The 26,316-nt window shown below is 39.9% G+C and overlaps 1 protein-coding gene across 1 annotated transcript; it reads left to right on the top strand.

The window, feature by feature from the left end:
* Positions 1-2,581: 2,581 nt before the first annotated feature.
* Positions 2,582-21,034, top strand: EQTN (equatorin). The gene is given in 6 exon segments (XM_030292818.1): positions 2,582-2,870; positions 12,488-12,574; positions 15,912-15,962; positions 17,274-17,339; positions 20,103-20,256; positions 20,731-21,034. Coding segments are annotated over 6 exon segments (927 nt in total). The 3' UTR covers positions 21,011-21,034.
* Positions 21,035-26,316: the final 5,282 nt, after the last annotated feature.

The raw sequence follows: 26,316 nt of genomic DNA, 5'->3' as shown, positions 1-26,316 counted from the left end.
TCTGGCCTGCCAAGTTTCAGTAGAGAGATCAGTCATAAGTATTATAGGTTTCCCTTTATATGTTAGAGCATGTTTATCTCTAGCTGCTTTCAGAATTTTCTCTTTATCCTTGTATTTTGCCAGTTTCACTATGATATGTCGTGCAGAAGATCGATTCAAGTTACGTCTGAAGGGAGTTCTCTGTGCCTCTTGGATTTCAATGCCTTTTTCCTTCCCCAGATCAAGGAAGTTCTCAGCTATTATTTCTTCAAGTACACCTTCAGCACCTTTCCCTCTCTCTTCCTCCTCTGGAATACCAATTATGCGTAGATTATTTCTCTTTAGTGAATCACTTAGTTCTCTAATTTTACCCCTCATACTCCTGGATTTTTTTATCTCTCTTTTTCTCAGCTTCTTCTTTTTCCATAATTTTATCTTCTAGTTCACCTATTCTCTCCTCTGCCTCTTCAATCCTAGCCATGGTTGTCTCCATTTTATTTTGCAGGTCATTACTAGCATTTTTAAGCTCTTCCTGGCTATTCCTTAGTCCCTTGATCTCTGTAGCAATAGATTCTCTGCTGTCCTTTATACTGTTTTCAAGCCCAGCGATTAATTTTATGACTATTATTCTAAATTCACTTTCTGTTATATTCTTTAAATCATTTTTGATCAGTTCATTAGCTGTTGTTATTTCCTGGACGTTTTTTTGAGGGGAATTCTTCCGTTTCGTCATTTTGGATAGTCCCTGGAGTGGTGCGGGACTGCGGGGCATTTCCCCTGTGCTGTCTTGAATAACTTGCGTTGGTGGGCGGGACCGCAGTCAGACCTGATATCTGCCCCCAGCCCACCACTGGGGCCACAGTCAGACTGGTGTGTGCCTTCTCTTCCCCTCTCCTAGGGGCGAGGTTCACTGTGGGGTGGCGTGGCTCGTCTGGGCTACTTGCACACTGCCAGGCTTGTGGTGCTGGAGATCTGGCGTATTAGCTAGGGTGGATTGGCAAGGTGCACAGGGGCGGGAGGGGCAGGCTCAGCTCACTTATCCTTCAGAGGTCCGCTTCAGGAGGTCCCTGTGGCACCGGGAGGGAGTCAGACCTGCCGCTGGAGGGATGGATCCGCAGAAGCACAGCTTTGGGGGGTTGCGTGGTGCAAGCAAGTTCCCTGACAGGAACTGGTTCCCTTTGGGATTTTGGCTGGGGGATGGGCGAGGGAGATGGCGCTGGTGAGTGCCTTTGTTCCCCAACAAACTGAGCTCTGTCATCCGGGGGCTCAGCAACTCTCCCTCCCTTTGTCCTCCAGCCTTCCCGCTTTCCGAGCAGAGCTGTTAACTTATGACCTCCCAGATGCTAAGTCGCCCTTGCTGTCGGAACACACTCCATCCGGCCCCTCCGCTTTTGCAAGCTAGACTCGGGTGCTCTGCTTGGCTGGCGGGCCGCCCCTCCGCCCCGGCTCCCTGCCGCCAGTCCATGGAGTGCGCACCGCCTCTCTGCCCTTCCTACCCTCTTCTGAGGGCCTCTCATCTGCGCTTGGCTCCAGAGACTCAGTTCTGCTAGTCTTCTGGCGGTTTTCTGGGTTATTTAGGCAAGTGTAGGTGGAATCTAAGTGATCAGAAGGACGCGGTGAGCCCAGCATCCTCCTACGCAGCCATCTTCCCCAGGTCCTAGATTATTTTTTCAATCAGTATGTGAGGTAAAGGTGGGTTTCATTGATAAAAATGTTTTAAGGAAAACAAATATTTTATATTTCATGAAGGATACAGGTCATATATATATATATATATATATATATATAAAAGATGAGTTTCAAAACACTTTTCCTAAAGAGTTATAGTTAAGGTAGTCCATGAACCAGAACTGGAAGGGCATATGGCTTGAATCTTGGTATCTCTAATTGGTTTTTAACAGATACTTTGCTGCAGCTATCCAAAAGAACACATGATATTGTAATGCTCTGAAAACCAAAGCATGTTCTCATTTTGTTAGCAACAATATTCATGGTTCTTTAAAATCCAGGAACTAACAATTCACATTATTTCATGAAAATATATTTCTTAATTTTCAAAGAAAGTCTGATAATGGTTTCTTTTTAAAAAACTAGAAACCACCAGAGTACCAAAGATAAAATAGATGTCAGATTGAGTCACAAAGCTTTTGGAAACTCCTACCCGACATTCTGACCTCCACTTGGCAGTGACATCATAATGACCTAGCTAGTTGTCAGATCTTCTGGGCAACAGAAAGGAAACCCTGAGGAGACGCAGTAGATAACTGGATAAATCATATCATTTTCCCAATGAATTTTATATTGTATATTTTTGTATCTGGGGTTTTTTCCTCACAGCTCCCCAATATGACTTCCCATAATGATGGTGAGAGTAAGTATTTAAAGATTTTACAGAAATAGCAGATAAGATGACCCATTACCCTAGAAAATTGGTATGTGACAGTTTTCTAGAGGTCGATGTAAAGTTTATCATTGGAAATATGGCATAATGTACATTCTAAATCTCGGCCTCAAATCCTTGTGAAAAAATGTAGCTGAAAAGGGGAAAGTAGTAAAAGAACTCAACATATTTCTGATCATGCTTTTTACAGAGTCTGGGGACATGATGTTATCTCAAATGATGCTACCTGAAAAACAAGGTAAACAGGCACTGGAAAATAAGGAACCACCGGAAAATAAGGAACCGCCGGAAAACAAAGAACTGGTGGAAAATAAGGAACCACCGGAAAACAAGGAACCACCAGAAAATAAGGAACCGCCAGAAAATAAGGAACCTCCAGAATATAAACCACCAGAAAATAAGGACCCACCAGAAAATAAGCCACCGGAAAATAAGGTGGATACTCCTGCTAATGAGAAGAGTGGCAATTATTATAAAGATATAAAACAATGTAAGTCTTTAAAGTTAATAGCAATACATATGCAAAAGCTAGTTATTCTGGTTTGATTTATTTTAACTCTTTTTAAAACTCTATCATTTTATTTCCTACATCTTAAATTCCTATTTACCTTCTAAATGTTTCCATGTGTAAAATGAAATTTTTATTTTCTATCACTTTGTTTTCATGAGACGCTATGAAGTTTAACAAGATTCTTTCAATAATGGTCTGTAATTAACAGAGGGCACGTGGCATTCTGGTGATTTGCAATTGATCTAATTCTATGGTTTTTTGTTAACCAAACTTTCTTTGGAGGTGTGTATCCATTTTCTAGGGCTGCTAAAACAAAGTACCACAGACTGGGTAGCTCAGAGCAACAGAAATTTATTCTCTCACAGTTCTGGAAGCGAGAAATCCAAAACCAAAGTTTTGGTCATGCTATACTCTCCCCAGAGCCTCTAGGGAAGGATCGTTCCTTGCCTCTTCCAGCTTCTGGTAGCCCCAGGCATTCCTCAGCTTGTCACGAATTCCCATCTCTGCCTCCATCTTCACATGGCACTCTTGCTCTGTCTCTCTGTCCATTTCCATCTTCTTGTAAGGACACCATATCAGATGAGGATCCCAACCTACTCCAGGGTGACTCCATCTTTTTTTCCCTGCCCTACCCTACTCTACCCCACCTTACCCTGCCCAGCCCTGTCCAAGGCAGCCAGACTAAGAAGCTGACTTCATCTTGATTAATTTTATCTTCAACAACCCTATTTTGAATTAGGTTTCATTCTGAGGTGCTGGGGGTTCAGACTTTTGGAGGGGGGGCAAAATTCAATTCATGTCAAGATGACTTTAAGATGTTTGGAAGGTCCATCAAACTTCAGTTTATTCATCATTACTCATATGGGCTTTCTTTCCATCTCCTTGTAAGGTCCACCATTCTAAAAAGTGAAAAGTTCCTAAGAAACTCTTGTTAAGAATAAAAACAGGGGTGCCTGGGTGGCTCAGTCGATTAACTGTCCAACTCTTGCTCTCGGCTCAGATCATGATCTTGAGCTTTGTGGGTTCGAGCCCCATGTGGGGCTCTGTGCTAACAGCATGGAGCCTGCTTGGGATTCTCTCTCTCTCTCTGTCCCTCCCCTGCTCCCTCTCAAAATAAATAAACTTTTTAAAAATGAAAAATAAAAAAATTAAGATTAAATCTAATTATCTTGGGATTCTTATTAACATTAATCAAATTAAAAATAGAAATACAATCAAGATATAGACATATATATACATGTACAAATATATACACTCAAGTACTTTGATCACAATAATGCGTAAGTTGTATTTCTATTTTCTCTTTGATGAATCAATATCTGTCTTTTGTAGGTGCAAAAAACACCTGATGCTCAGAGAGGTCAATTGCCAGGTTTCATAGCTACCAAAAGCAGAGTCAGAAGGAGTGGGGTCTAATCTGTCCAGGATCAGACCGCCACTATGGTGTGCACATGGTTCAACCATTCCCCTTTCAGGATGTACCTCTGGAATTAACCAGAGGGTATAAATCAAGAGCCTGATGATAACTTTGATTAAAGAAAAAAATCATTCTTACACACACAAATACATACAAAACATAAATGAAATCTTACCAAAAATGTGTCAAGATTTACTTTTCTCATTTAACACCTCGAGCTCGTTTCACATCTATCCACTAGGTGGATACCTAGTACTCCAGAAAATGATGTCCCATAATTAAGCCACTATCTTTTTTAAAGAATTAGATTATGTGCAGTTTTTCCCTTGGACATTCTTCTCATATATGCTTAAGTGTATCTCCCTTTAGATAGATACCGAGTACTGGACATTGCTGAATAAAAAAATGAATCTTGAAAAATATTGATAGATACCACCAAATTGCCCTCCAAAAAGCATCTACCAATTTATTTATTTATTTGTTAATGTTTTATTTTTATTTTTCACAGAGAGAGAGAAAGAGAGAGAGTGAACAGGGGAGGAGCAGATAGATAGGGAGACACAGAATCCAAAGCAGGCTCCAGGCTCTGAGCTGTCAGCAGAGAGCCCGAGGCGTGGCTCGAACTCACAAACCGTGAGATCATGACATGAGCTGAAGTCGGATGTTTAACCGACTGAGCCACCCAGACACTGCCAAAAAGCATCTACCAATTTATAGCCTCCAAGAATGCTCCACAATCTTACCTACAATGAAAATTGTTAACCGAACTATCGAAGATGGTGGCGTAGGAGGACGCTGGGCTCACCGCGCGTCCTGCTGATCACTTAGATTCCACCTACACCTGCCTAAATAACCCAGAAAACCGCCAGAGGATTAGCAGAACGGAGTCACCGGACCCAAGTGCAGACGAGAGGCCCACGGAAGAGGGTAGGAAGGGCGGCGAGGCGGTGCGCGCTCCACGGACTGGCGGGAGGGAGCCGGGGCGGAGGGGCGGCTCGCCAGCCAAGCAGAGCCCCCGAGTCCGGCTTGCAAAAGCGGAGGGGCCTGACGGACTGTGTTCCGACAGCAAGCGCGACTTAGCGTCTGGGAGGTCATAAGTTAACAGCTCTGCTCGGAAAGCGGGAAGGCTGGAGGACAAAGGGAGGGTGAGCTGCGGAGCCCCCGGACGACAGAGCTCAGTTTGGCGGGGAACAAAGGCGCTCGCCAGCGCCATCTCCCCCGCCCATCCCCCAGCCAAAATCCCAAAGGGAACCGGTTCCGGCCAGGGAAATTGCTCGCTCCGCGCAAACACCCAACTCTGTGCTTCTGCGGAGCCAAACCTCCGGCAGCGGATCTGACTCCCTCCGGCTGCCACAGGGCCCCTCCTGAAGTGGATCACCTAAGGAGAAGCGAGCTAAGCCTGCCCCCCCTCCCGCCGTGCACCTTGCCTTCCCACCCCAGCTAATACGCCAGATCCCCAGCATCACAAGCCTGGCAGTGTGCAAGTAGCCAGACGGGCCACGCCACCCCACAGTGAATCCCACCCCTAGGAGAGGGGAAGAGAAGGCACACACCAGTCTGACTGTGGCCCCAGCGGTGGGCTGGGGGCAGACATCAGGACTGACTGCGGCCCCGCCCACCAACTCCAGTTATACACCACAGCACAGGGGAAGTGCCCTGCAGGTCCTCACCACACCAGGGACTATCCAAAATGACCAAGCGGAAGAATTCCCCTCAGAAGAATCTCCAGGAAATAACAACAGCTAATGAGCTGATCAAAAAGGATTTAAATAATATAACAGAAAGTGAATTTAGAATAATAGTCATAAAATTAATCGCTGGGCTGGAAAACAGTATACAGGACAGCAGAGAATCTCTTGCTACAGAGATCAAGGGACTAAGGAACAGTCACGAGGAGCTGAAAAACGCTTTAAAGGAAATGCAAAACAAAATGCAAACCACCACAGCTCGGATGGAAGAGGCAGAGGAGAGAATAGGTGAACTAGAAGATAAAGTTATGGAAAAAGAGGAAGCTGAGAAAAAGAGAGATAAAAAATCCAGGAGTATGAGGGGAAAATTAGAGAACTAAGTGATACACTAAAAAGAAATAATATACGCATAATTGGTATTCCAGAGGAGGAAGAGAGAGGGAAAGGTGCTGAAGGGGTACTTGAAGAAATAATAGCTGAGAACTTCCCTGAACTGGGGAAGGAAAAAGGCATTGAAATCCAAGAGGCACAGAGAACTCCCTTCAGACGTAACTTGAATCGATCTTCTGCACGACATATCATAGTGAAACTGGCAAAATACAAGGATAAAGAGAAAATTCTGAAAGCAGCAAGGGGTAAACGTGCCCTCACATATAAAGGGAGACCTATAAGACTCGTGACTGATCTCTCTTTTGAAACTTGGCAGGCCAGAAAGAATTGGCACGAGATTTTCAGGGTGCTAGACAGCAAAAATATGCAGCCGAGAATCCTTTATCCAGCAAGTCTGTCATTTAGAATAGAAGGAGAGATAAAGGTCTTCCCAAACAAACAAAAACTGAAGGAATTTGTCACCACTAAACCAGCCCTACAAGAGATCCTAAGGGGGACCCTGTGAGACAAAGTACCAGAGACATCACTACAAGCATAAAACATACAGACATCACAATGACTCTAAACCCGTATCTTTCTATAATAACACTGAATGTAAACGGATTAAATGCGCCAACCAAAAGACATAGGGTATCAGAATGGATAAAAAAACAAGACCCATCTATTTGCTGTCTACAAGAGACTCATTTTAGACCTGAGGACACCTTTAGATTGAGAGTGAGGGGATGGAGAACTATTTATCATGCTACTGGAAGCCAAAAGAAAGCTGGAGTAGCCATACTTATATCAGACAAACTAGACTTTAAATTAAAGGCTGTAACAAGAGATGAAGAAGGACATTATATAATAGTTACAGGGTCTATCCATCAGGAAGAGCTAACAATTATAAATGTCTATGCGCCGAATACCGGAGCCCCCAAGTATATAAAACAATTACTCATAAACAGAAGCAACCTTATTGATAAGAATGTGGTAATTGCAGGGGACTTTAACACCCCACTTACAGAAATGGATAGATCATCTAGACACACAGTCAATAAAGAAACAAGGGCCCTGAATGAGACATTGGATCAGATGGACTTGACAGATATATTTAGAACTCTGCATCCCAAAGCAACAGAATATACTTTATTCTCGAGTGCACATGGAACATTCTCCAAGATAGATCATATACTGGGTCACAAAACAGCCCTTCATAAGTTTACAAGAATTGAAATTATACCATGCATACTTTCAGACCACAATGCTATGAAGCTTGAAATCAACCACAGGAAAAAGTCTGGAAAACCTCCAAAAGCGTGGAGGTTAAAGAACACCCTACTAACGAATGAGTGGGTCAACCAGGCAATTAGAGAAGAAATCAAAAAATATATGGAAACAAACGGAAATGAAAATACAACAATCCAAACGCTTTGGGACGCAGCGAAGGCAGTCCTGAGAGGAAAATACATTGCAATCCAGGCCTATCTCAAGAAACAAGAAAAATCCCAAATACAAAATCTAACAGCACACCTAAAGGAAATAGAAGCAGAACAGCAAAGGCAGCCTAAACCCAGCAGAAGAAGAGAAATAATAAAGATCAGAGCAGAAATAAACAATATAGAATCTAAAAAAACTGTAGAGCAGATCAACGAAACCAAGAGTTGGTTTTTTGAAAATATAAACAAAATTGACAAACCTCTAGCCAGGCTTCTCAAAAAGAAAAGGGAGATGACCCAAATAGATAAAATCATGAATGAAAATGGAATGATTACAACCAATCCCTCAGAGATACAAACAATTATCAGGGAATACTATGAAAAATTATATGCCAACAAATTGGACAACCTGGAAGAAATGGACACATTCCTGAACACCCACACTCTTCCAAAACTCAATCAGGAGGAAATAGAAAGCTTGAACAGACCCATAACCAGCGAAGAAATTGAATCAGTTATCAAAAATCTCCCAACAAATAAGAGTTCAGGACCAGATGGCTTCCCAGGGGAGTTCTACCAGACATTTAAAGCAGAGATAATACCTATCCTTCTCAAGCTATTCCAAGAAATAGAAAGGGAAGGAAAACTTCCAGACTCATTCTAGGAAGCCAGTATTACTTTGATCCCTAAACCAGACAGAGACCCAGTAAAAAAAGAGAACTACAGGCCAATATCCCTGATGAATATGGATGCAAAAATTCTCAATAAGATACTAGCAAATCGAATTCAACAGCATATAAAAAGAATTATTCACCATGATCAAGTGGGATTCATTCCTGGGATGCAGGGCTGGTTCAACATTCGCAAATCAATCAACGTGATACATCACATTAACAAAAAAAAAGAGAAGAACCATATGATCCTGTCAATCGATGCAGAAAAGGCCTTTGACAAAATCCAGCACCCTTTCTTAATAAAAACCCTTGAGAAAGTCGGGATAGAAGGAACATACTTAAAGATCATAAAAGCCATTTATGAAAAGCCCACAGCTAACATCATCCTCAACGGGGAAAAACTGAGAGCTTTTTCCCTGAGATCAGGAACACGACAGGGATGCCCACTCTCACCGCTGTTGTTTAACATAGTGCTGGAAGTTCTAGCATCAGCAATCAGACAACAAAAGGAAATCAAAGGCATCAAAATTGGCAAAGATGAAGTCAAGCTTTCGCTTTTTGCAGATGACATGATATTATACATGGAAAATCCGATAGACTCCACCAAAAGTCTGCTAGAACTGATACATGAATTCAGCAAAGTTGCAGGATACAAAATCAATGTCCAGAAATCAGTTGCATTCTTATACACTAACAATGAAGCAACAGAAAGACAAATAAAGAAAATGATCCCATTCACAATTGCACCAAGAAGCATAAAATACCTAGGAATAAATCTAACCAAAGATGTAAAGGATCTGTATGCTGAAAACTATAGAAAGCTTATGAAGGTAATTGAAGAAGACTTAAAGAAATGGAAAGACATTCCCTGCTCATGGATTGGAAAAATAAATATTGTCAAAATGTCAATACTACCCAAAGCTATCTACACATTCAATGCAATCCCAATCAAAATTGCACCAGCATTCTTCTCAAAATTAGAACAAGCAATCCTAAAATTCATATGGAACCACAAAAGGCCCCGAATAGCCAAAGGAATTTTGAAGAAGAAGACCAAAGCAGGAGGCATCACAATCCCAGACTTTAGCCTCTACTACAAAGCTGTCATCATCAAGACAGCATGGTATTGGCACAAAAACAGACACACAGACCAATGGAATAGAATAGAAACCCCAGAACTAGACCCACAAACGTATGGCCAACTCATCTTTGACAAAGCAGGAAAGAACATCCAATGGAAAAAAGACAGCCTCTTTAACACATGGTGCTGGGAGAACTGGACAGCAACATGCAGAAGGTTGAAACTAGACCACTTTCTCACACCATTTACAAAAATAAACTCAAAATGGATAAAGGACCTAAATGTGAGACAGGAAACTATCAAAACCTTAGAGGAGAAAGCAGGAAAAGATCTCTCTGACCTCAGCCGTAGCAATCTCTTACTCAACACATCCCCAAAGGCAAGGGAATTAAAAGCAAAAGTGAATTACTGGGACCTTATGAAGATAAAAAGCTTCTGCACAGCAAAGGAAACAACCAACAAAACTAAAAGGCAACCAACGGAATGGGAAAAGATATTTGCAAATGACATATCGGACAAAGGGCTAGTATCTAAAATCTATAAAGAGCTCACCAAACTCCACACCCGAAAAACAAATAACGCAGTGAAGAAATGGGCAGAAAACATGAATAGACACTTCTCTAAAGAAGACATCCAGATGGCCAACAGGCACATGAAAAGATGTTCAGCGTCGCTCCTCATCAGGGAAATACAAATCAAAACCACACTCAGGTATCACCTCACGCCAGTCAGAGTGGCCAAAATGAACAAATCAGGAGACTATAGATGCTGGAGAGGATGTGGAGAAACGGGAACCCTCTTGCACTGTTGGTGGGAATGCAAATTGGTGCAGCCGCTCTGGAAAGCAGTGTGGAGGTTCCTCAGAAAATTAAAAATAGACCTACCCTATGACCCAGCAATAGCACTGCTAGGAATTTATCCAAGGGATACAGGAGTACTGATGCATAGGGGCACTTGTACCCCAATGTTCATAGCGGCACTCTCAACAATAGCCAAATTATGGAAAGAGCCTAAATGTCCATCAACTGATGAATGGATAAAGAAATTGTGGTATATATACACAATGGAGTACTATGTGGCAATGAGAAAAAATGAAATATGGCCCTTTGTAGCAACGTGGATGGAACTGGAGAGTGTAATGCTAAGTGAAATAAGCCATACTGAGAAAGACAGATACCATATGGTTTCACTCTTATGTGGATCCTCAGAAACTTAACAGGAACCCATGGGGGAGGGGAAGGAAAAAAAAAAAAAAAGAGGTTAGAGTGGGAGAGAGCCAAAGCATAAGAGACTGTTAAAAACTGAGAACAAACTGAGGGTTGATGGGGGGTGGGAGGGAGGGGAGGGTGGGTGATGGGTATTGAGGAGGGCACCTTTTGGGATGAGCACTGGGTGTTGTATGGAAACCAATTTGTCAATAAATTTCATAAAAAAAAAAATTGTTAACCATGTTTTGTGAATATAAATGAGAATTTTCCATGACTATTTTCATTTGCATTCTGATTACTTATGAAGTTGAGCATTTTTCTCTGTATTTTTGGGATATTTTTATTCCTACTTCTATGATTTGCCTATTCATATCCATGGCCCATTTTTCTATCAGGTTGTATTTTCATGTGTTTGTAGGGGCTCTTTTATGTTTAGCAAACTGTTTTTGCTATAGTAATAGTTAACAGGTATTTTCCCCCCAGGCTATTGCTTATCTTTAAAACCTGTTTAGGTATCTTAATCACAGAGAAAAATTTTAATTTTATGAAATCAATGTTGATTATTTTTTTAAAAAATTTGTATTTTGGTTAGATAGGTCTTATTCAATCCAAGATAAATTATTTTCCTATTTTTTCAAATGATTTCATATTTTTGTCTTTAACTTTTAGTTCTTAAATCAGTTATCTTTGTATATGGCATAAAATAGGCATGAAACTTTGTGTTTTTCAAGGAGGATTGCCTAATATTGAACACCAATTTCCTACTTATGTGAAACCCATTTAATATATACTCTCATTTGAACTTGGGTCAGTTGCTACCTTTTTTATTGTTTCTTTGATCTGTCTTTCCCTGTAAAAATACCACTGTGTCTTAGTTTCTATACTTTCATAACTTACAACATACATGTTGGGCTTTTGCTTCCTTTTGCTACATTTTTCCATAGATCTAGCTCAGAAATTCCTCAAAAATCATGATACATTAATAGGACTGTGTGTGTGTGTGCATATGTGTGTATGTGTAAGCATGAGTGTAAGCCTGAGTGGTATGACGAATGAATAGATGTGTATGTACTAAACACACATATGTATTCACATACATATAAGATTTTCTGTCATTTCATGAGATTTTGGAAAAAAGAGACATGTATATATATTCATATGTCAATGATTCAGTCAGCCATCTTGATCCAATCTACTCTTACTCTGGGTGGATATATCCATTGGTTTTGAATTATAACCAACCCCACTGACAACTTTTAAGAGCAAGATTCTTTATGTACATATGTAAATGTGAACATGTATGGGAGACTGTGATTGTTATTGTTATTGAAATATATGCTGTTTAAGCTGTTCTATAATATAACAGAAGGTTCAGGGGCAAACGAATGCTTCTTACTTGGCTTTTGATTATATCAATACAGTGATAATAATATACACCTACAAATCTACTTTAGCACTTGTTATAATTTCCTCAATAATTTCTCCTTGGAATGTTATTTAATATCAGGATACCAATTTGGCTTTTTCCCCCATGAGTTTTATTTTTAAACCATGCCCCATTGCCTCAATTTGTAGATGAAGAATATCTCAAATACTTTATTATTCTTTTCTTGGAATTAGTACCTTTGTTTTAAGAAAAAAAAAATCAGATGAGGAAAAATTTAAAGGAACAAGAAGTAACTTAGCTAGTTGCTGAAAATATTTGATCTTGTGTTTTTAGATGTGTTCACAACGCAAAATGTAAATGGCAGCCAGTCTGAAATATCTGTGAGAGCAACAACCGATTTGCAATTTGCTCTAAGAAACTGTAAGTACTGAAAGTAGTGAAAACCACCACTGCAAATAGGAAGAGCCCTTAAAGCAAGATTTCAAAATAGCTCTAGAGAGTATCAAGTAGGAAAAAGGTCTTAGTGGAGCTAGTGTCAGAGAATCCTACCTCCAAAATAAGGAGACTCCATACCCCTTGCACTAATAAAGTTAGAAGTCAAGAAGGTTCTTGCATTTCTTAGCCTCATGTTTTTGGTTTTCATGGAAAGATAAATGACTAAATGTATAGCTCTATAAAACTGTATGTCGTTCTTAAGCCCACATTTTTACTCCTTTCTGCTTATACCTCCAACTTCAAATGTTCTTATTTCTTTTTTGTGTCTTTCCACCAAGCATAATGAATTTGCTAAATAAAGCTGTTGCCAGCATGTGAGTTTGGAGGCCATTAACAGTCTCCAAAGTACATATACATATCTATATGTATATGTTTAAAGATATACATATCTTTCACCATGAAGTGTTGGCAGCTCAAATCTATAAAACCCCCAAGCATAAAACAGAAGACAAGGAAAAGAGGATAAAATTAAATAGAGAAGAGAGAATGTGTCTGGCTCTGGCAACTTTAATATTGGGAAAAGCCAGACTCAGTAATACCTAATTGTTAATAAAAGCTATTTGATAATAATGGAATATTTTGAACAATTCCAAACCTTGGGAAATAAATTAGGGACATTTCAAGGGCATGTGTTAATTAAACAAATCACTCACAGGAATTTTGTTTGTATACACCAAACATCATCTTAAGTTGTTTGGGACAAGAGACAGAAAGGCAGGTCTTAGACCAAGTAGCTCAAATTCCTTAAGAGATGGATTTTTGAGGACCATAGGACCCATGAAAGAAATTGCAAAACCTAATTGCTATTCCCACAATTCAGGTCTCCAGAGTATTGTCAAAGAAAGTTGGATAGGGATAAGAAATTGTTGCCATTTAAAATGGGGATCTGACAGAAGGACATATGCTAACATGGTAGGGACATTCTAGGGGAGCAAGCCCCTCAAGGAGTTGGAACTCTGCAGAAAATTTTTGACTAACAATTGGAACTAGAACTGTGAGGGCAAGGGGGAAATCCACATGATTTTTTGCCAAAATAGAGTAGGAGGGTTCTATAGCAGACCTCGAGGATTACTTACCAATTTTGTTGGAGTCCTGCCTGAATCATGTCAAGTCTGGAAACAGATTCTCTTTTCCATAGCTTTCTTGCCAACAAGGCACCTGTCATGGTGCTGTTGGTAGCCTCAGTCCGAATTAACTCTGTCTCTATGTAGAACTTTTTCTATAGCAAGATTGCCTGTACTTCGTGTGGAACTTCATTAGCGCCTGCATTAAACAAAATTGACTGAAATGGCCACCATGGGGGGTGGGGAGGGGTGGAAAACGTCTCGGGTCACAATTGTTGCCAAATACACTCTTACTGACATTCCTCCAGAAGAGGGGCACATTATAGACTGAAATACATAGTAAATCAGGCCTGAAAACCCTTGATTTTGTTTTGAATAGTAAAGGAAACGCTTCCCATTTACAAGGATACTGATGTACCTTCCTCTTCCACTTCCTGACAATGACCAGCAACCAAGCTGTTCTGGGCTGATAGTATCACTTCAAGTTCTGCTCAGAATACCATCTGGTATTTACCTCTTTTACCTCTAAAAGAAGCTTCTGGCCCCACAGTACCAGCTTTTCCTCTTTCCCACAAATTATAGGTGTATTAATCCCCTCTCGGGCAACCCATTTTCCCAAAACTTTTTTCTTCAATGCCTTCGTCTTTCCCCTCCTTTACGCTATCTCAGGAAAATGTCAACATCTTTCTCTTTTTCTTCTATGTTCCATTTTTTAGCTTAAAAAATATGCCTAATCACAGACGTTGTCAATATTTGTATGTGCTGATAATTTATTATCCCTTTTCCTAGATAAACTCCTCAATGAAACAACTACGTCATTTCCTGGGATAGCCACCAGTGAAGAACATGCTACTGAACCCCCTCAAAAACAATATCGAAGTATTAAAGTTTCTACACATTAGTCCTACCTGGAGCATTTCATTATATGATTTAATTTAAGTCTCATTACTCTGGATGTCTCATAAAGTAATAGCGTGCTATAAAGAACTTACACAGCTGCAATTTAAAGTCACTTGAAAATCCTTGAAACAATGGAAGTCTGAGTCCATCTTTAGATTTACCTGATGAAGGGAGAGGGTGTGAGCTCTTTTTAAAATAAAATCTATTTTAACAAAATGTATTACACTTATATTTATATTCAACATATAAATATATTTAATACATTTTAATATTATTTTAAAAATAATAATGTACAAGTATCTATCTGCTTGAGGAATAAATTTATTTCTAATTAGAGTCAATTATTAGTGTTTCCCAAAATTATTGGTGGGGGGTGGGGGGCGGTTGGTAGTGAGAGGTTTCAAAATCAAAATCATCATTTATCTCTCCTGCTGATAATATTGTTCCTTATGAAATATTTGTGAAAACATAACCCCCAGGATGGCTCTCCTCTAAGGTCTTGAACAAGTGGTCTAATTGAAGACAATGGACCTGTCGTTACATGAAACCCTATTTTCTCCAGTTCATGCAATCCAAGTATGTTTCTCACGTGACTGTTGTGAATTAGTTTGCATCTCTAACACTACTAAAACAAACAACTTAGTCATCTTTTTTATATATTTAGAACTAGAAAATCATCCTAGTGATATCCTTTCTTAAATATCTTTAGTAATTTACTACTAGGTTTGGGATCATGTTCTAATTACTAAACCAGGCGTTTAAATCTGAAACAATCTGACCCCTGGGAAAGGTTCAAGTTTCTTCTGTGGTCCCATTTCCCACCCACATTCTTCACTTCAGACTACCTGAGGCTCTTAGAACTCACCAAATCTGCTCACGACTCTGACTTTGTTCACAGTGAAATAACCTCACTCTTCCCTTGTTTGCCTAGCAAACAATTTCTAGTCCTCTAAGACTACATTGGAGCATCATCTCCCTTTCGAAGAGTTTCCGGCCTTTGCAGCTGGTTTCTATGTGCACACCACTTGTGTGTTTCTATTGAAGCCCCCGTTATCCTGCAACATAATGAATAGTGATTTTTGTCTGTCTCCCAAACTGAGGGTGTGTTCCTTCAGCATAAGGTCCATGTCTTGTCACTTTTGTAACTTTAGTGCCGACCACAGGGTCTGGAACATGGTAGGAGCTCAAAGTATAACTGTTAAATGACCAACAGAAAAGTGAATAAATGTTCTATCCTAAATTTACTAAAGCGAACTCACCTTACCTAGTTATCCTGTTCTATTTTGTTTTTTAAACAGGACGAACCAACCGTCCAAATGAGCCTGCATTTTGGACAATGTTAGCTAAAGGTAAACTGATAGTCGTTAGGTAGCTGAGAAAATGTTTTGGTTTTCTAAAGTCTTATGCAAGAAAGCCAAGACCAGTGTAATTTTGTTCTAATGAGTCAGTTCTAATATTAAGGATTAATATTAGAATTAATTAAGAATTAATAAGTCAACATTTTGCTGCCATTATCATACATAATAGCAAATGCAAATCAAAACCACAAAGTTGACCGTGTCCTGCATTTTCTGATTCCCTCTCCTAAATGTTTATTCTCCTATAAATATTGCAGCCTTGTCATTCAATTTATTTATGATTAAAAATTTTAAGTAAGGCTCTTGCTCAATATAGTCCCTCTCTGTGTTTGAAGCAATTTGCCCATAAGCACATGGAAATGTGTGAATAAATGCAAAGTATATATCAAAATATATGCAAGCATCTGTCAAAATGCATATGTAATATGTATTGCATATGTCAAAAGCATATAGGCATACATGAATAAATGTAATGTGCATTGATATATATGCATGTATAAATGTATATATCATATGTAGATGCACACATGAGTAAATTTAATTCATGTGGCATACACATATATGTACATTGTAGACATGAAATATATACATACACAGTTGATCCTCATTATTTGCAGATTTTGTATCTGTGAATTTACCTACATCTAAAGAGTATTTGTAACCCCCCAAATTACTTTCGTGGTCGCTTGTGGACATGCCCAGAGCAGCAAAAAATTTAATTGCCTGACACTCAATGTTCCCAACTGAGGTAAAACAAGGAAGGCAACGCTCTGCCTTCCTTTTTTTAGCTTTTACACTGTAATTAAGTGTCCTTTTGGTGGTTTACTTAGTGCTGCGTGTTTTGCATGTTTGTGCATTTTGTTGGTGGTTTTGCTAATTAAAATGGCCCCTAAGTGTAGTATTAAGATACTGGTTAGTATTCCTAAGCACAAGAAGGCTGTGATATACCTTATGGAGAAAATATGTGTCAGATAACAGGCATATTTATGATGCTGTTAATCATGAATTCACTGTTAATGAATCAACAATATATATTAAATAAAATATCATTAAACAGAAACACAGAGAAAACAAGGTTATGTATTTGTTGGTTGATGAAAATGTGACCAGAGGTTCACAGCAACCTAACCTTGTATTTCCCCTAGGGGCAGCAGTTTGGTATTCACTAATTCAGTGTTCACATGACTTTATGGAACATAAGTGTCATGAATAATGAGAATAAATTCTACATATTAAACGCACACACAGTAATTTTAGGAAGTTAATTTTGTTTACCTTAACGCCAATTTATTGTTTTAACAGCTTTAAATGCAACACCAACAGCTGAGGAGCTTGAGGAAAAAGATCAACTATTTCACCCAATTCCATGTAAGCACAAAACACTTCAATTAAATGGATGCATCAATGCCAGCACACATTTTAGTGTGTGACTTCACTGTGTGGCAATAGTGTTTTCCCCAGTAATGTGAAGTGTATGTGAAAGGGTAGCACGGTGGCTAACACTATATCAGAGAGGACAGTTGCTGTTTTAGAGAAGCAATTGTCCCTATGCATTATTCTCCAGGTACCATGTTGGAGAGGGCTATTTTTATTTTCCCGTTTTATAACTTCTATTCCTAAAACAGATAAATCAAATGGGGGAGTAGGCAAGTGAATCATATATAGAACACAGTTTTTTTTTTTTAATTGATGGACTCTAAGTTCAGAGCAGTTTGGGGCTTACAGAAAAAAAATGAGCAGAAAGTACAGATTTCTCCTATATTTCCTCTACTCAGTTTTTCCTATCATTATCAACTTGCATTGGTTTAGTACGTTTTATAATTTACAAGCCAATGTTGATACATTACTATTAGCTGAAGTCCATAGTTTACATTAGGGTCCACACTTTGTGTTGTACAGTTCTGTGGGTTTTGACAGATGCATGATGTCATGTGTCCACCATTACAATCATACAGAGTAGTTACACTGCCCTAAAAATCCCCTGTGCTGCACCAATCCATCCCCTCTGTCACTAATCCCCGGCTACCAACTGCACTTTTCACCATCTCCATATTTTTGCCTTTTCCAGAATGTTCTATAGTTGGTAACTATAGTATATTGACTTTCACAAGGCTTTTTGCACTTGTTAATATGCATTTAAAATTCCTCCATGTATTTTTGTGGCTTGATGGTTCATTTCTTTTTATCACTATTTAACATTTCATTGTCCACACAATTGGACAATGTACAATAAATTGTACCAATATATTTATCCTTTCACCTACTAAAGGACATCTTGATTACTTCCAATTTTTGGCAATAATGAATAAAGCTGCTATAAACATTCATATGTAGGTCTTTGTGTGGACATAAGTTTTCAGCTCATTTGGGTCAATACCAACAACCGTGATTGCTGGATTGTATGGTAAAACTGTTTAGCTTTGTAGGAAATTACCAAACTGAATTCCAAAGTGGCTATACTGTTTTGTATTCCCACCAGCAAGGAATAAGAAAATTCCTGCTGCTGAATGCAGTCTTGTAGTTTTCATTAATGGATTAGCCGTATTTATATGAGTAAAAGAACTGATTTCAATAGAAAATGTCACAATAAGGCAATACATTAATTTACCCCCAAAACCTCTGTCCTACAAATAAACTACTGGGAAAAAATTGCACCTGGTAATACATCTAAGTCCTGACAACTCTCTTCTGCATTGGATTATTTGTAATAAATACAGCTGTTCGCCTTGCAGTGTTTAAAGAGAATGAAGAGACTTCTTTGTTTAGAAAAATTGTATGTAGAAATGACAAAGGCTGCATTACCTTAGAAATACTTTGTCTTTCCAACTAATTAGATTGGGCATGATTTATTTTCTGTCATGTATTTAGTACATATTACATGCCAGGTGCTTTACATACATTATGTCAGTTTTCACAGCAACTCCATGAAGTTGGTATTATTGCCATTTCACAGACAAGAGAACTGAGGCTGAGAGAGAAAACCTGTCCATACTTGTAATAAGCTTTGTCATAATGTCCAGTGGTTGAGAATTCCAAACCCTTCTCTAGTTTTGACCATCACCTCAAAAAACAAAATGTACTAGAAGTACACCTCTTTATAAAAAAAACTTTTAAGGAGTAGCAAAGCAATTCAGGAGCACAGCCCATTTCAACATCATTTGTTTGATTATTCCCAAAGTAATCTGCCTTGAAGTCAAGATAATCAATGATAGTTGTACATTTCACTCTACTTGGTCTAAGATCGTACTCTGACAATTAACAGAATGAGAGAATACAGACGTGGGAGCTTGTCACTGCTTATCCAAAACATCATTACCTAACAAATAATGAAAACCTTTGTAAGTTTTGGGTGGGAGAAAGCTGGGAGAAGAGAGAAATAACAACATGGTCATTTAAAGTCGCATTAAATAAATGGCTATTAAGTGAGGCATAAATTCAGGAAAATATAAAATTTGGCAGTAAAGTTCTATTTTCATCAATAGATTTGATATCTTTGATAGCTCTGGGTCTGGAGATGATTTTTGTCACATAACTTATTTTAGAAAGCAGTAAGTTTTCATTTCTTTTTTTAGCATCATATACATTAGGTTTGATCTCAGTAATAAAATGGAAAATTCATTTCTTAAACCTCAGTACACCATCCTTTTGGCATCAGAGAAAAATCAATGCAGTTCCGAACAGTAAAATTCTATCTTTCTCTGCTGAAGGACTAACCCCTGTTGTGTGAGTCCATCATATTTTCAATAGTCATCTTTCCAGTGGTTTTTATTAGTCAGGGAGGAAGATTCCTATATACACATTTTAGCACCTGGTAATGTGGGTTTGAAACCAGATTTTGCCACTTAATAGCTAGGTGCCATGGGCAAATTCATAAACTTCTGTGATCCTGTAAAATGGAGCTAAGAACAGCTCTTCCAGGACTCTAGTGAAGGTTTAAAAAAAAGTGAAGGGCACTTAGCCATAGGATGGAGCCTACAGTCTTCTCTGCATGGTAAATGAGCAGTGGGCGTGAGTAGTGACTACTCTGGATGGCGAACGCTTTTCTGCAGTTGCTCTGCTATCCTTACTTCTCCAGGAAACATGCTGGACTCGGTTACTCTTTCCCATTGCCTTTTCTTTCTTTCTTCTCAGACTCTGATTTGAATGCCATAAATGAAGATAACATGACACAGCTACAGGAAATCAAGTTAAAATTAATGCTGGGCATCTCCCTGATGACCCTCTTCCTTTTTGTCGTCATCTTGGCCATCAGCAGTGCCTTGCTGTACAAGGTGAAGACAATGAGGTAAGTCTGCAGACCTCTGGAGTCTTTGTAACAGGTGTGATATGAAGCTCACACCCTCCTTTCTTTAGTAGGCTGTTAGGAAATGCAGCTCCCAAATTTATCTGTAAGATACGAGGTTAGGCTCCATTTCCTCTATTCAGAAAGGAGCATGGGGTTGTCTCGCAGGGAGAATTTTTCCCTAGTATTTTAGTCATCTACAGATAAAAATAACACTAGTCAATCGAAAAGGATATAGAGAATTTAGATATGCATTCTTTTTTCTAGCTTGGGAACAAAAGAACTATGACCTCTGTTCTCAACAGCACATCTACTTAGGGTCTAACATTTTTTACTTATTTATATGGCATTATACCAAGTAATTGGACAGAATTCCAATTCCATATTGTTTCAATTTTTGTGATGCCTTTCTGAATTGAGTTGAGCTGCAAATGTATGTAATTAGGAACAATTCTTGATACCTGTTTTCTTTTTCAGTTATAAAAGTCCAGTTCTAACCGAATACTCCGTCAACCCAGAGCTGGCAACTCTGTCTTACTTCCACCCGTCAGAAGGTGTATCAGACACATCTTTTTCTAAGAGTGCTGACAGCAGCACATTTTGGGGTACTACATCTTCAGAATTGAAAAAAGAAGACACATTGTCAAAATCTAGAACAACGGACATGATTTCCACAGCCTCAGATGATACAGGCATGAATGATGAGTCAGATTTAATTCAGAGTGAGGAACCAGGTGAAGAAACTCCCACAGATTGAATAGACATTAAGTTTAAGTCAGAAAGCAATTTCTTTGGGACTCTCATTAAGGTCATGACTTGGAAACTCTGCTGAGGAATTTAAATTTTCTGATGTCTGAAAAAGAGGATGTATTCAATAAAATTATCTCAGCCATAAAAGTTTTATAATGGAAAAAATACAAGAAAATAAATTAAGGTGTGGAAAACTCATCCGGTAAAAATAATCCTGGACAGTGACTTATGAAAAGTATTCACTTTAGGCTGGTTCTCTTTAAAATGAAGACATTTAGATATTTATCTTATCTGTATTCTGAGGACTTTCAGGGTAATCACAATTACCTACGCCCCACCCCAAAGCAAAAAGAACACACCTGTTTGTGTTTTACTGGTGAAACAGTTGTACCCTATCAAGAAATGAAACTAAATTAGTACTAGAGCCTCCTAGCATTCTTGTTTAAAAGTCGTCAACTTCTCAGTGACTTAGGAGGCTCTCCATCCCAGGAGTATTTCAGTTTACAAAGAAGACCCATGGAATATGGATATTGTTTCACTTTGAGGAATTAGTTTCAACAGGAAAGATTTTAGGAACATGCATCTGGTCTTTTGTGGATGTGTGTAGAGCTGGGGGTTGGGGGAGAACTTAGGTTTCATTGCCTTCCTAAATTCTCACCTACTTTATGTTAGGCAGTTTGGTATATTATATCACACTGAATTCTATTACCCTATGAAAAGCACATTTATTTCACAGATCAACAAATGAAAACTCAGGTAAGTCAGATGCCTTGTCTAAGATCACCTGAGTGAGAGGGGCAAAACTAAGATGTTCTTCCAAAGCATGGTTCTCTCTGTGATCCGTGAAGGCTAACAGTCAAATATAACAAAAACCAAAGGACGCCATTTAGGAGCAAGGTCAGTCCCACAAAAATATGGTGGAAGCCTCCTTAACTGAGGGTCCTTTAAGTTCTTGGAAAATTGTTCTCCCCACCCCTAGCTTATGCCTCTATGAACCTTCCCCATGGAGGATAGACACACTCTTTCCACTCACCTGCCACTTCCCCTACTGTGGATTCTCAGTCATTTTCTCACTCCCTGTTTTCTCCCTTGACTCCAGCCCCAGTCTTACCATTGGTTGGGAAAGCTAGGAAGCTCCGCCTTTGAGTAGCTTGGGACTATATAAGACCTACCCCTGAGCGAAAAGACGTGGCAAGGCAGCTCATCTCAGGTAGGCTCAGAGAGTGTACAGATCGTGACTCAGGGGTGGCCTTGAGCAGTAGCCCATGCTACCCTTTGCTGGGTCCTTTTGCCATTTTCCGTGCCCTTAGGACCGTCCCGGGGGTCAGTGCCAGCATTTGTATTGTCAGTTCAGACACCAGGAAATGCAGTGGGAAATGAGTGAGGCAGATGGTTGCAGCTGCTTGAAAGTCCTCCAGGTGTGGAGGAGCCATGGGAGCCATGTTGAATCCAGGGGTGAGAAAGGGCTTATGGAAAAAAATGTCAGGTGGGCGTGAGGGGTTGACTACCATTCACTCCCACCTCTTTTCTTCACCCACCCTTGAAAATTTCCTTGATAGAAATAGATGTAAGTCGCATTTTAATGACCCAACTTCTCTCCAGGACTCAAAAGTATTAGAGAATTAATCAATATTTCATTACTATAGTTTAAATGGCCAAAAGAGATGTAAACCATATTTTTAAAAATTGGTGTCTCATCCTCAATTGGCATAGCTTGTGGAGACCACTGCAGATACCATTGTAAAGTTCAGTCAAGTTATAGTGGGGGTGGGGCATGAAGCATATCAGGTAACCTTACTAGTATCCACCTCTGGCCTCTTGCTTGGTCTAGAAGTAAGGAGAGAGAGAAGTAAGAAGTAAGCCCGGGCTGGTGTGTGCCTGTCTGTCTGTGTGTTGGGGGTGGGGGTGCCTCATTTGTCCTCTACTAACCAAACGTACATTTCCTCAGCAGGTTCTCTAGATCTCTGTTTGCCCTGAAAGGTCATGAAAAATTGCTTTTTAATTTCTGTCTCCCAAGCATTCTGTCTCGACTCTTATTTCCTTTCTCTGATGCCCATAATCTGCCTCTTCCCCAGCCCACAAAGAGGTACTTTGATCTATTTTCCTACTGGCTACTTAAGGGCAATTCCTTAAGGGTGGCTGTTAAAAGAGAAAAGCTCTTGCTTTAGGAGAAGAACCAAGTTGTCCCCGAGTCTCCAAGGGCAAAATCTCCCCAGCATCACACCCAGGATCAGGAGCCTTAAGTGCCAACCTCTATTCCCTTTTTCTTTATCCCTCCCATGAAAAGTATGTTTTGAGATATGTTGAACAGTAATGGTGCTATGGGGATCCTAAGTGGGAGAGTTTTTCTCAGGCCTTTTGGGTGGTCCCATGATTCCTGAAACCTGGGCGTGGAGGGGCAGTAATGTTCGGGAAGATGGAGTGGGCTGGTTGTCTCAAGAGCCCCTCTTTCCTGGGTCCAAAGGACAGGGCACATGGGGTGCAGTGACTGAGAGCCCCGCGCACACGCCCCCTTCTACCTGGGTTTCCCTGCCCACGTCGTCACGTGATCAGGGAGGCGGGGTGAGCGGCGCTCGCTGGGCTGTGGTCTCCCTGCTACCGACCAGGAGATGCCTGCTCCCGCCGCGCTGGATCCTAGAAAGGCATGCACAGGTTTGCTGGCTGTAAGATGGATGTGCGTGGACTTGTGTCACCCATACCCATCATGGAATTACTCTAAGGGGTTTACTATGCTCTGGTGAAAGGAGGTGCGGTGGGACCCTGGTTGCAGCAAGAAGTGTTTATAATCCAAAGGAGATTTTCTCAGGCACCTGTAGCCTGACCAAAGGTTCTTAAGTGTGCCTTCAAACTTCAAAATTAACCCTCCAAATATAGCTTCTGGTGGGGGAAAAAAGTTTTTTGTTTTTTTTAACTTGTGAGATGGAGAGAAAGTATAAACACATTTTTTTTTTCAATAGTGCCCCCAAAGCACTGCTTAAACAGTCCTTCCTCAATCAAGGCAACCAAATGAAACCCAGCTGATGCCAGAATGCAGTTCCGGCTGGTTATCCTGAGTTTAGACCCCTGTCCGCGTTTATTTAAAGAGAAATTAGATCCAGGCGTTTATGTTTGGATCCTAGGATAGTTCTCGTTTTGGGGCTTGCTCTTGGCCTTCTCCTTCCTCCCCCCAAATGTCATTCACCTTTGTAACCCATTCTTGTACATTTCAGCAGTGTTAATGTAACAGGAAAAGAGAGGTTGTTGAGCCAGGAGAGAGCTCCTTGTGTAAAAAAGCAGCATGTGTGTTATCAAAACATGTGGATTATCGAAAATAAATTCACAGGTTAAAAGTTGGACCACATGTTCTATCTGAAATCTCTTGTTTGAGAGAAGAGAGAAGTGTATAAATTATCCCATAAATGATATAGGAAAATGTATCTTGAAAAGAGGGAAGAAACTTTTGATTTCCTTAGTTAAAAGTCAGAAAGGAGCTGCCAGGTATTGGGAACAGCTGTTACTGTGAGCCTTTTCTCTTGTTACTATCCTGGTTTTTTCTCAGGAGTGTGAATCCAGCTGCTCTAGAGTTTTGTTTTATTGATTGATTTTTTTTTTAAGATTTTTTATGTTGGTGGGCAAGGGAAGGGGGCAGTTTATGTTTGAGACAATCAGTAGACTACCAGGGACCTTAATGAAAATTTTGAAGCCCACTGAATTAAGGAAAGACTAGTGCTTTAAATAATGTTTTCTTAGAGAAGATATATTGGTGTATGAAACGATGTACAATTCGGTGTTAGTGGCATTCGGGTATTGGAACTGGTTCCAAATTGTCATTGGTTGGTAAATAATCTCAATAGGCTATATCCAAACTATATCATGTTTGACAGAGTTTAATAATTATGTATAAACCTGGCCCCACATCGGTGGGGCACTTTAGTAATAAGGCACGAATGTACTTTAATCAGTCATGGAGATGAGCTCGACATTTCAAAGACTTAAACAGAGCTAGTTCTTGACTTCTTCTGCTTCTAAGAACCGATCAGTTAGTAGATGGCTGGGTTTGGAAGAGCTAATGTCCTTTTGATAGTAAACTCCTTGTCCAGGATATTCTGGAGTCTGCATTTCATCTGAAGTGATTTTTAAAGATAAAACAAAACTTCTCTTGCATTGACAAAACTAGGCACAACCATGGAAGAACTGGAAAGGCTCAGCAAAGAAATTGAATCCGTCAAGACTGAGGTTGAAGAAAAGCAGAAGAGCCTCTCCAAGCTTGCTTTAACACATGAAGAGCCATCGCAAAGTCACATGACCTCCTTCAGGAATACAAATATGAGGCAAGATTTTCTTGAAAATCGCCTGCTTCCAAAGGAAGAGTGGCACGAGCCATCAAAGAATGAAGAGAGTCAGGCCAGAAAGTATGTACTGGACCACAAATGTCCAGCAACTGATCTTGAATATGATCCCTTGCTGAATTATTCTGCAGAGCTGCTTGGGGCATCGAAAGCGACACAGGCTGAGCCTGACGAACAGCAAGTCTGCCGCTTGAAAAAATCTGTGGATGAGAATCGCCACATGTCCCAGGAGAGCCAAAGGCCTCATGTTTCACCAATAAGAATTACAATAAATCTTCAAGAATCTGATGAAGATGACCTTGTAATAGATGTACCTCCAATCATGCCTACTTCTAAGAAACCTAAACCATTGAGAGGCTTCAAATATCAGAATATGGATGAAAGGGTACCTATAATGTCCCCAGAGGAGAGGAGTCTTCAAATTACTGGCACAGAAGAGGAAAAAATCGATAAAACCCAACTAACCACACAAGTAGATGATGACGATAACAAATCAGAACCACCAGAATTGCTCACGCATAGCTCACTAGATATTAAAAGTAACGTAAACTTGAATCGTGCTAAAAACCAGCTCCCTAAGATGGGAAGCTGTGGTGGTGGGAAAAACTATGTCTGTATTTCCGGAGAGAGCATACCTCATGGACCTCTCAGTGACAAAGAAAAACAGAACAGAATGCATAATGAAAGGTATCCACATCACAAAAAATATGTAAAAACAATTGACAGTCCTCACAATGAAGAAACTGAAGGTTGGTATTCAAGCCGGCCCCGGGTCTCTCCCGCAGGTGAGCGTGCAGAAGGCGAAGTGTTAGAAAGACCAGACAATAGTCGGGACCTCACTACTTTTGAGGACCGCAAGGTAGTCCAATTTGATTTTGGTAAGGAACCTACTGAGGAGGACACTCCCTCTCATTCCGGTGACACTAGGAAGGAATGCCTTCGAATTTTCACAGAGTTCACAGAAAGTGAAGCTTGTAAGGGAGAG

The sequence above is a fragment of the Lynx canadensis genome, chromosome D4 (assembly GCF_007474595.2).
Source record: "Lynx canadensis isolate LIC74 chromosome D4, mLynCan4.pri.v2, whole genome shotgun sequence".
NCBI lineage: Eukaryota > Metazoa > Chordata > Mammalia > Carnivora > Felidae > Lynx > Lynx canadensis.
The sequence above is the reverse complement of the archived record's forward strand: the minus strand, read 5'-3'. Positions and strand labels throughout refer to the sequence as shown.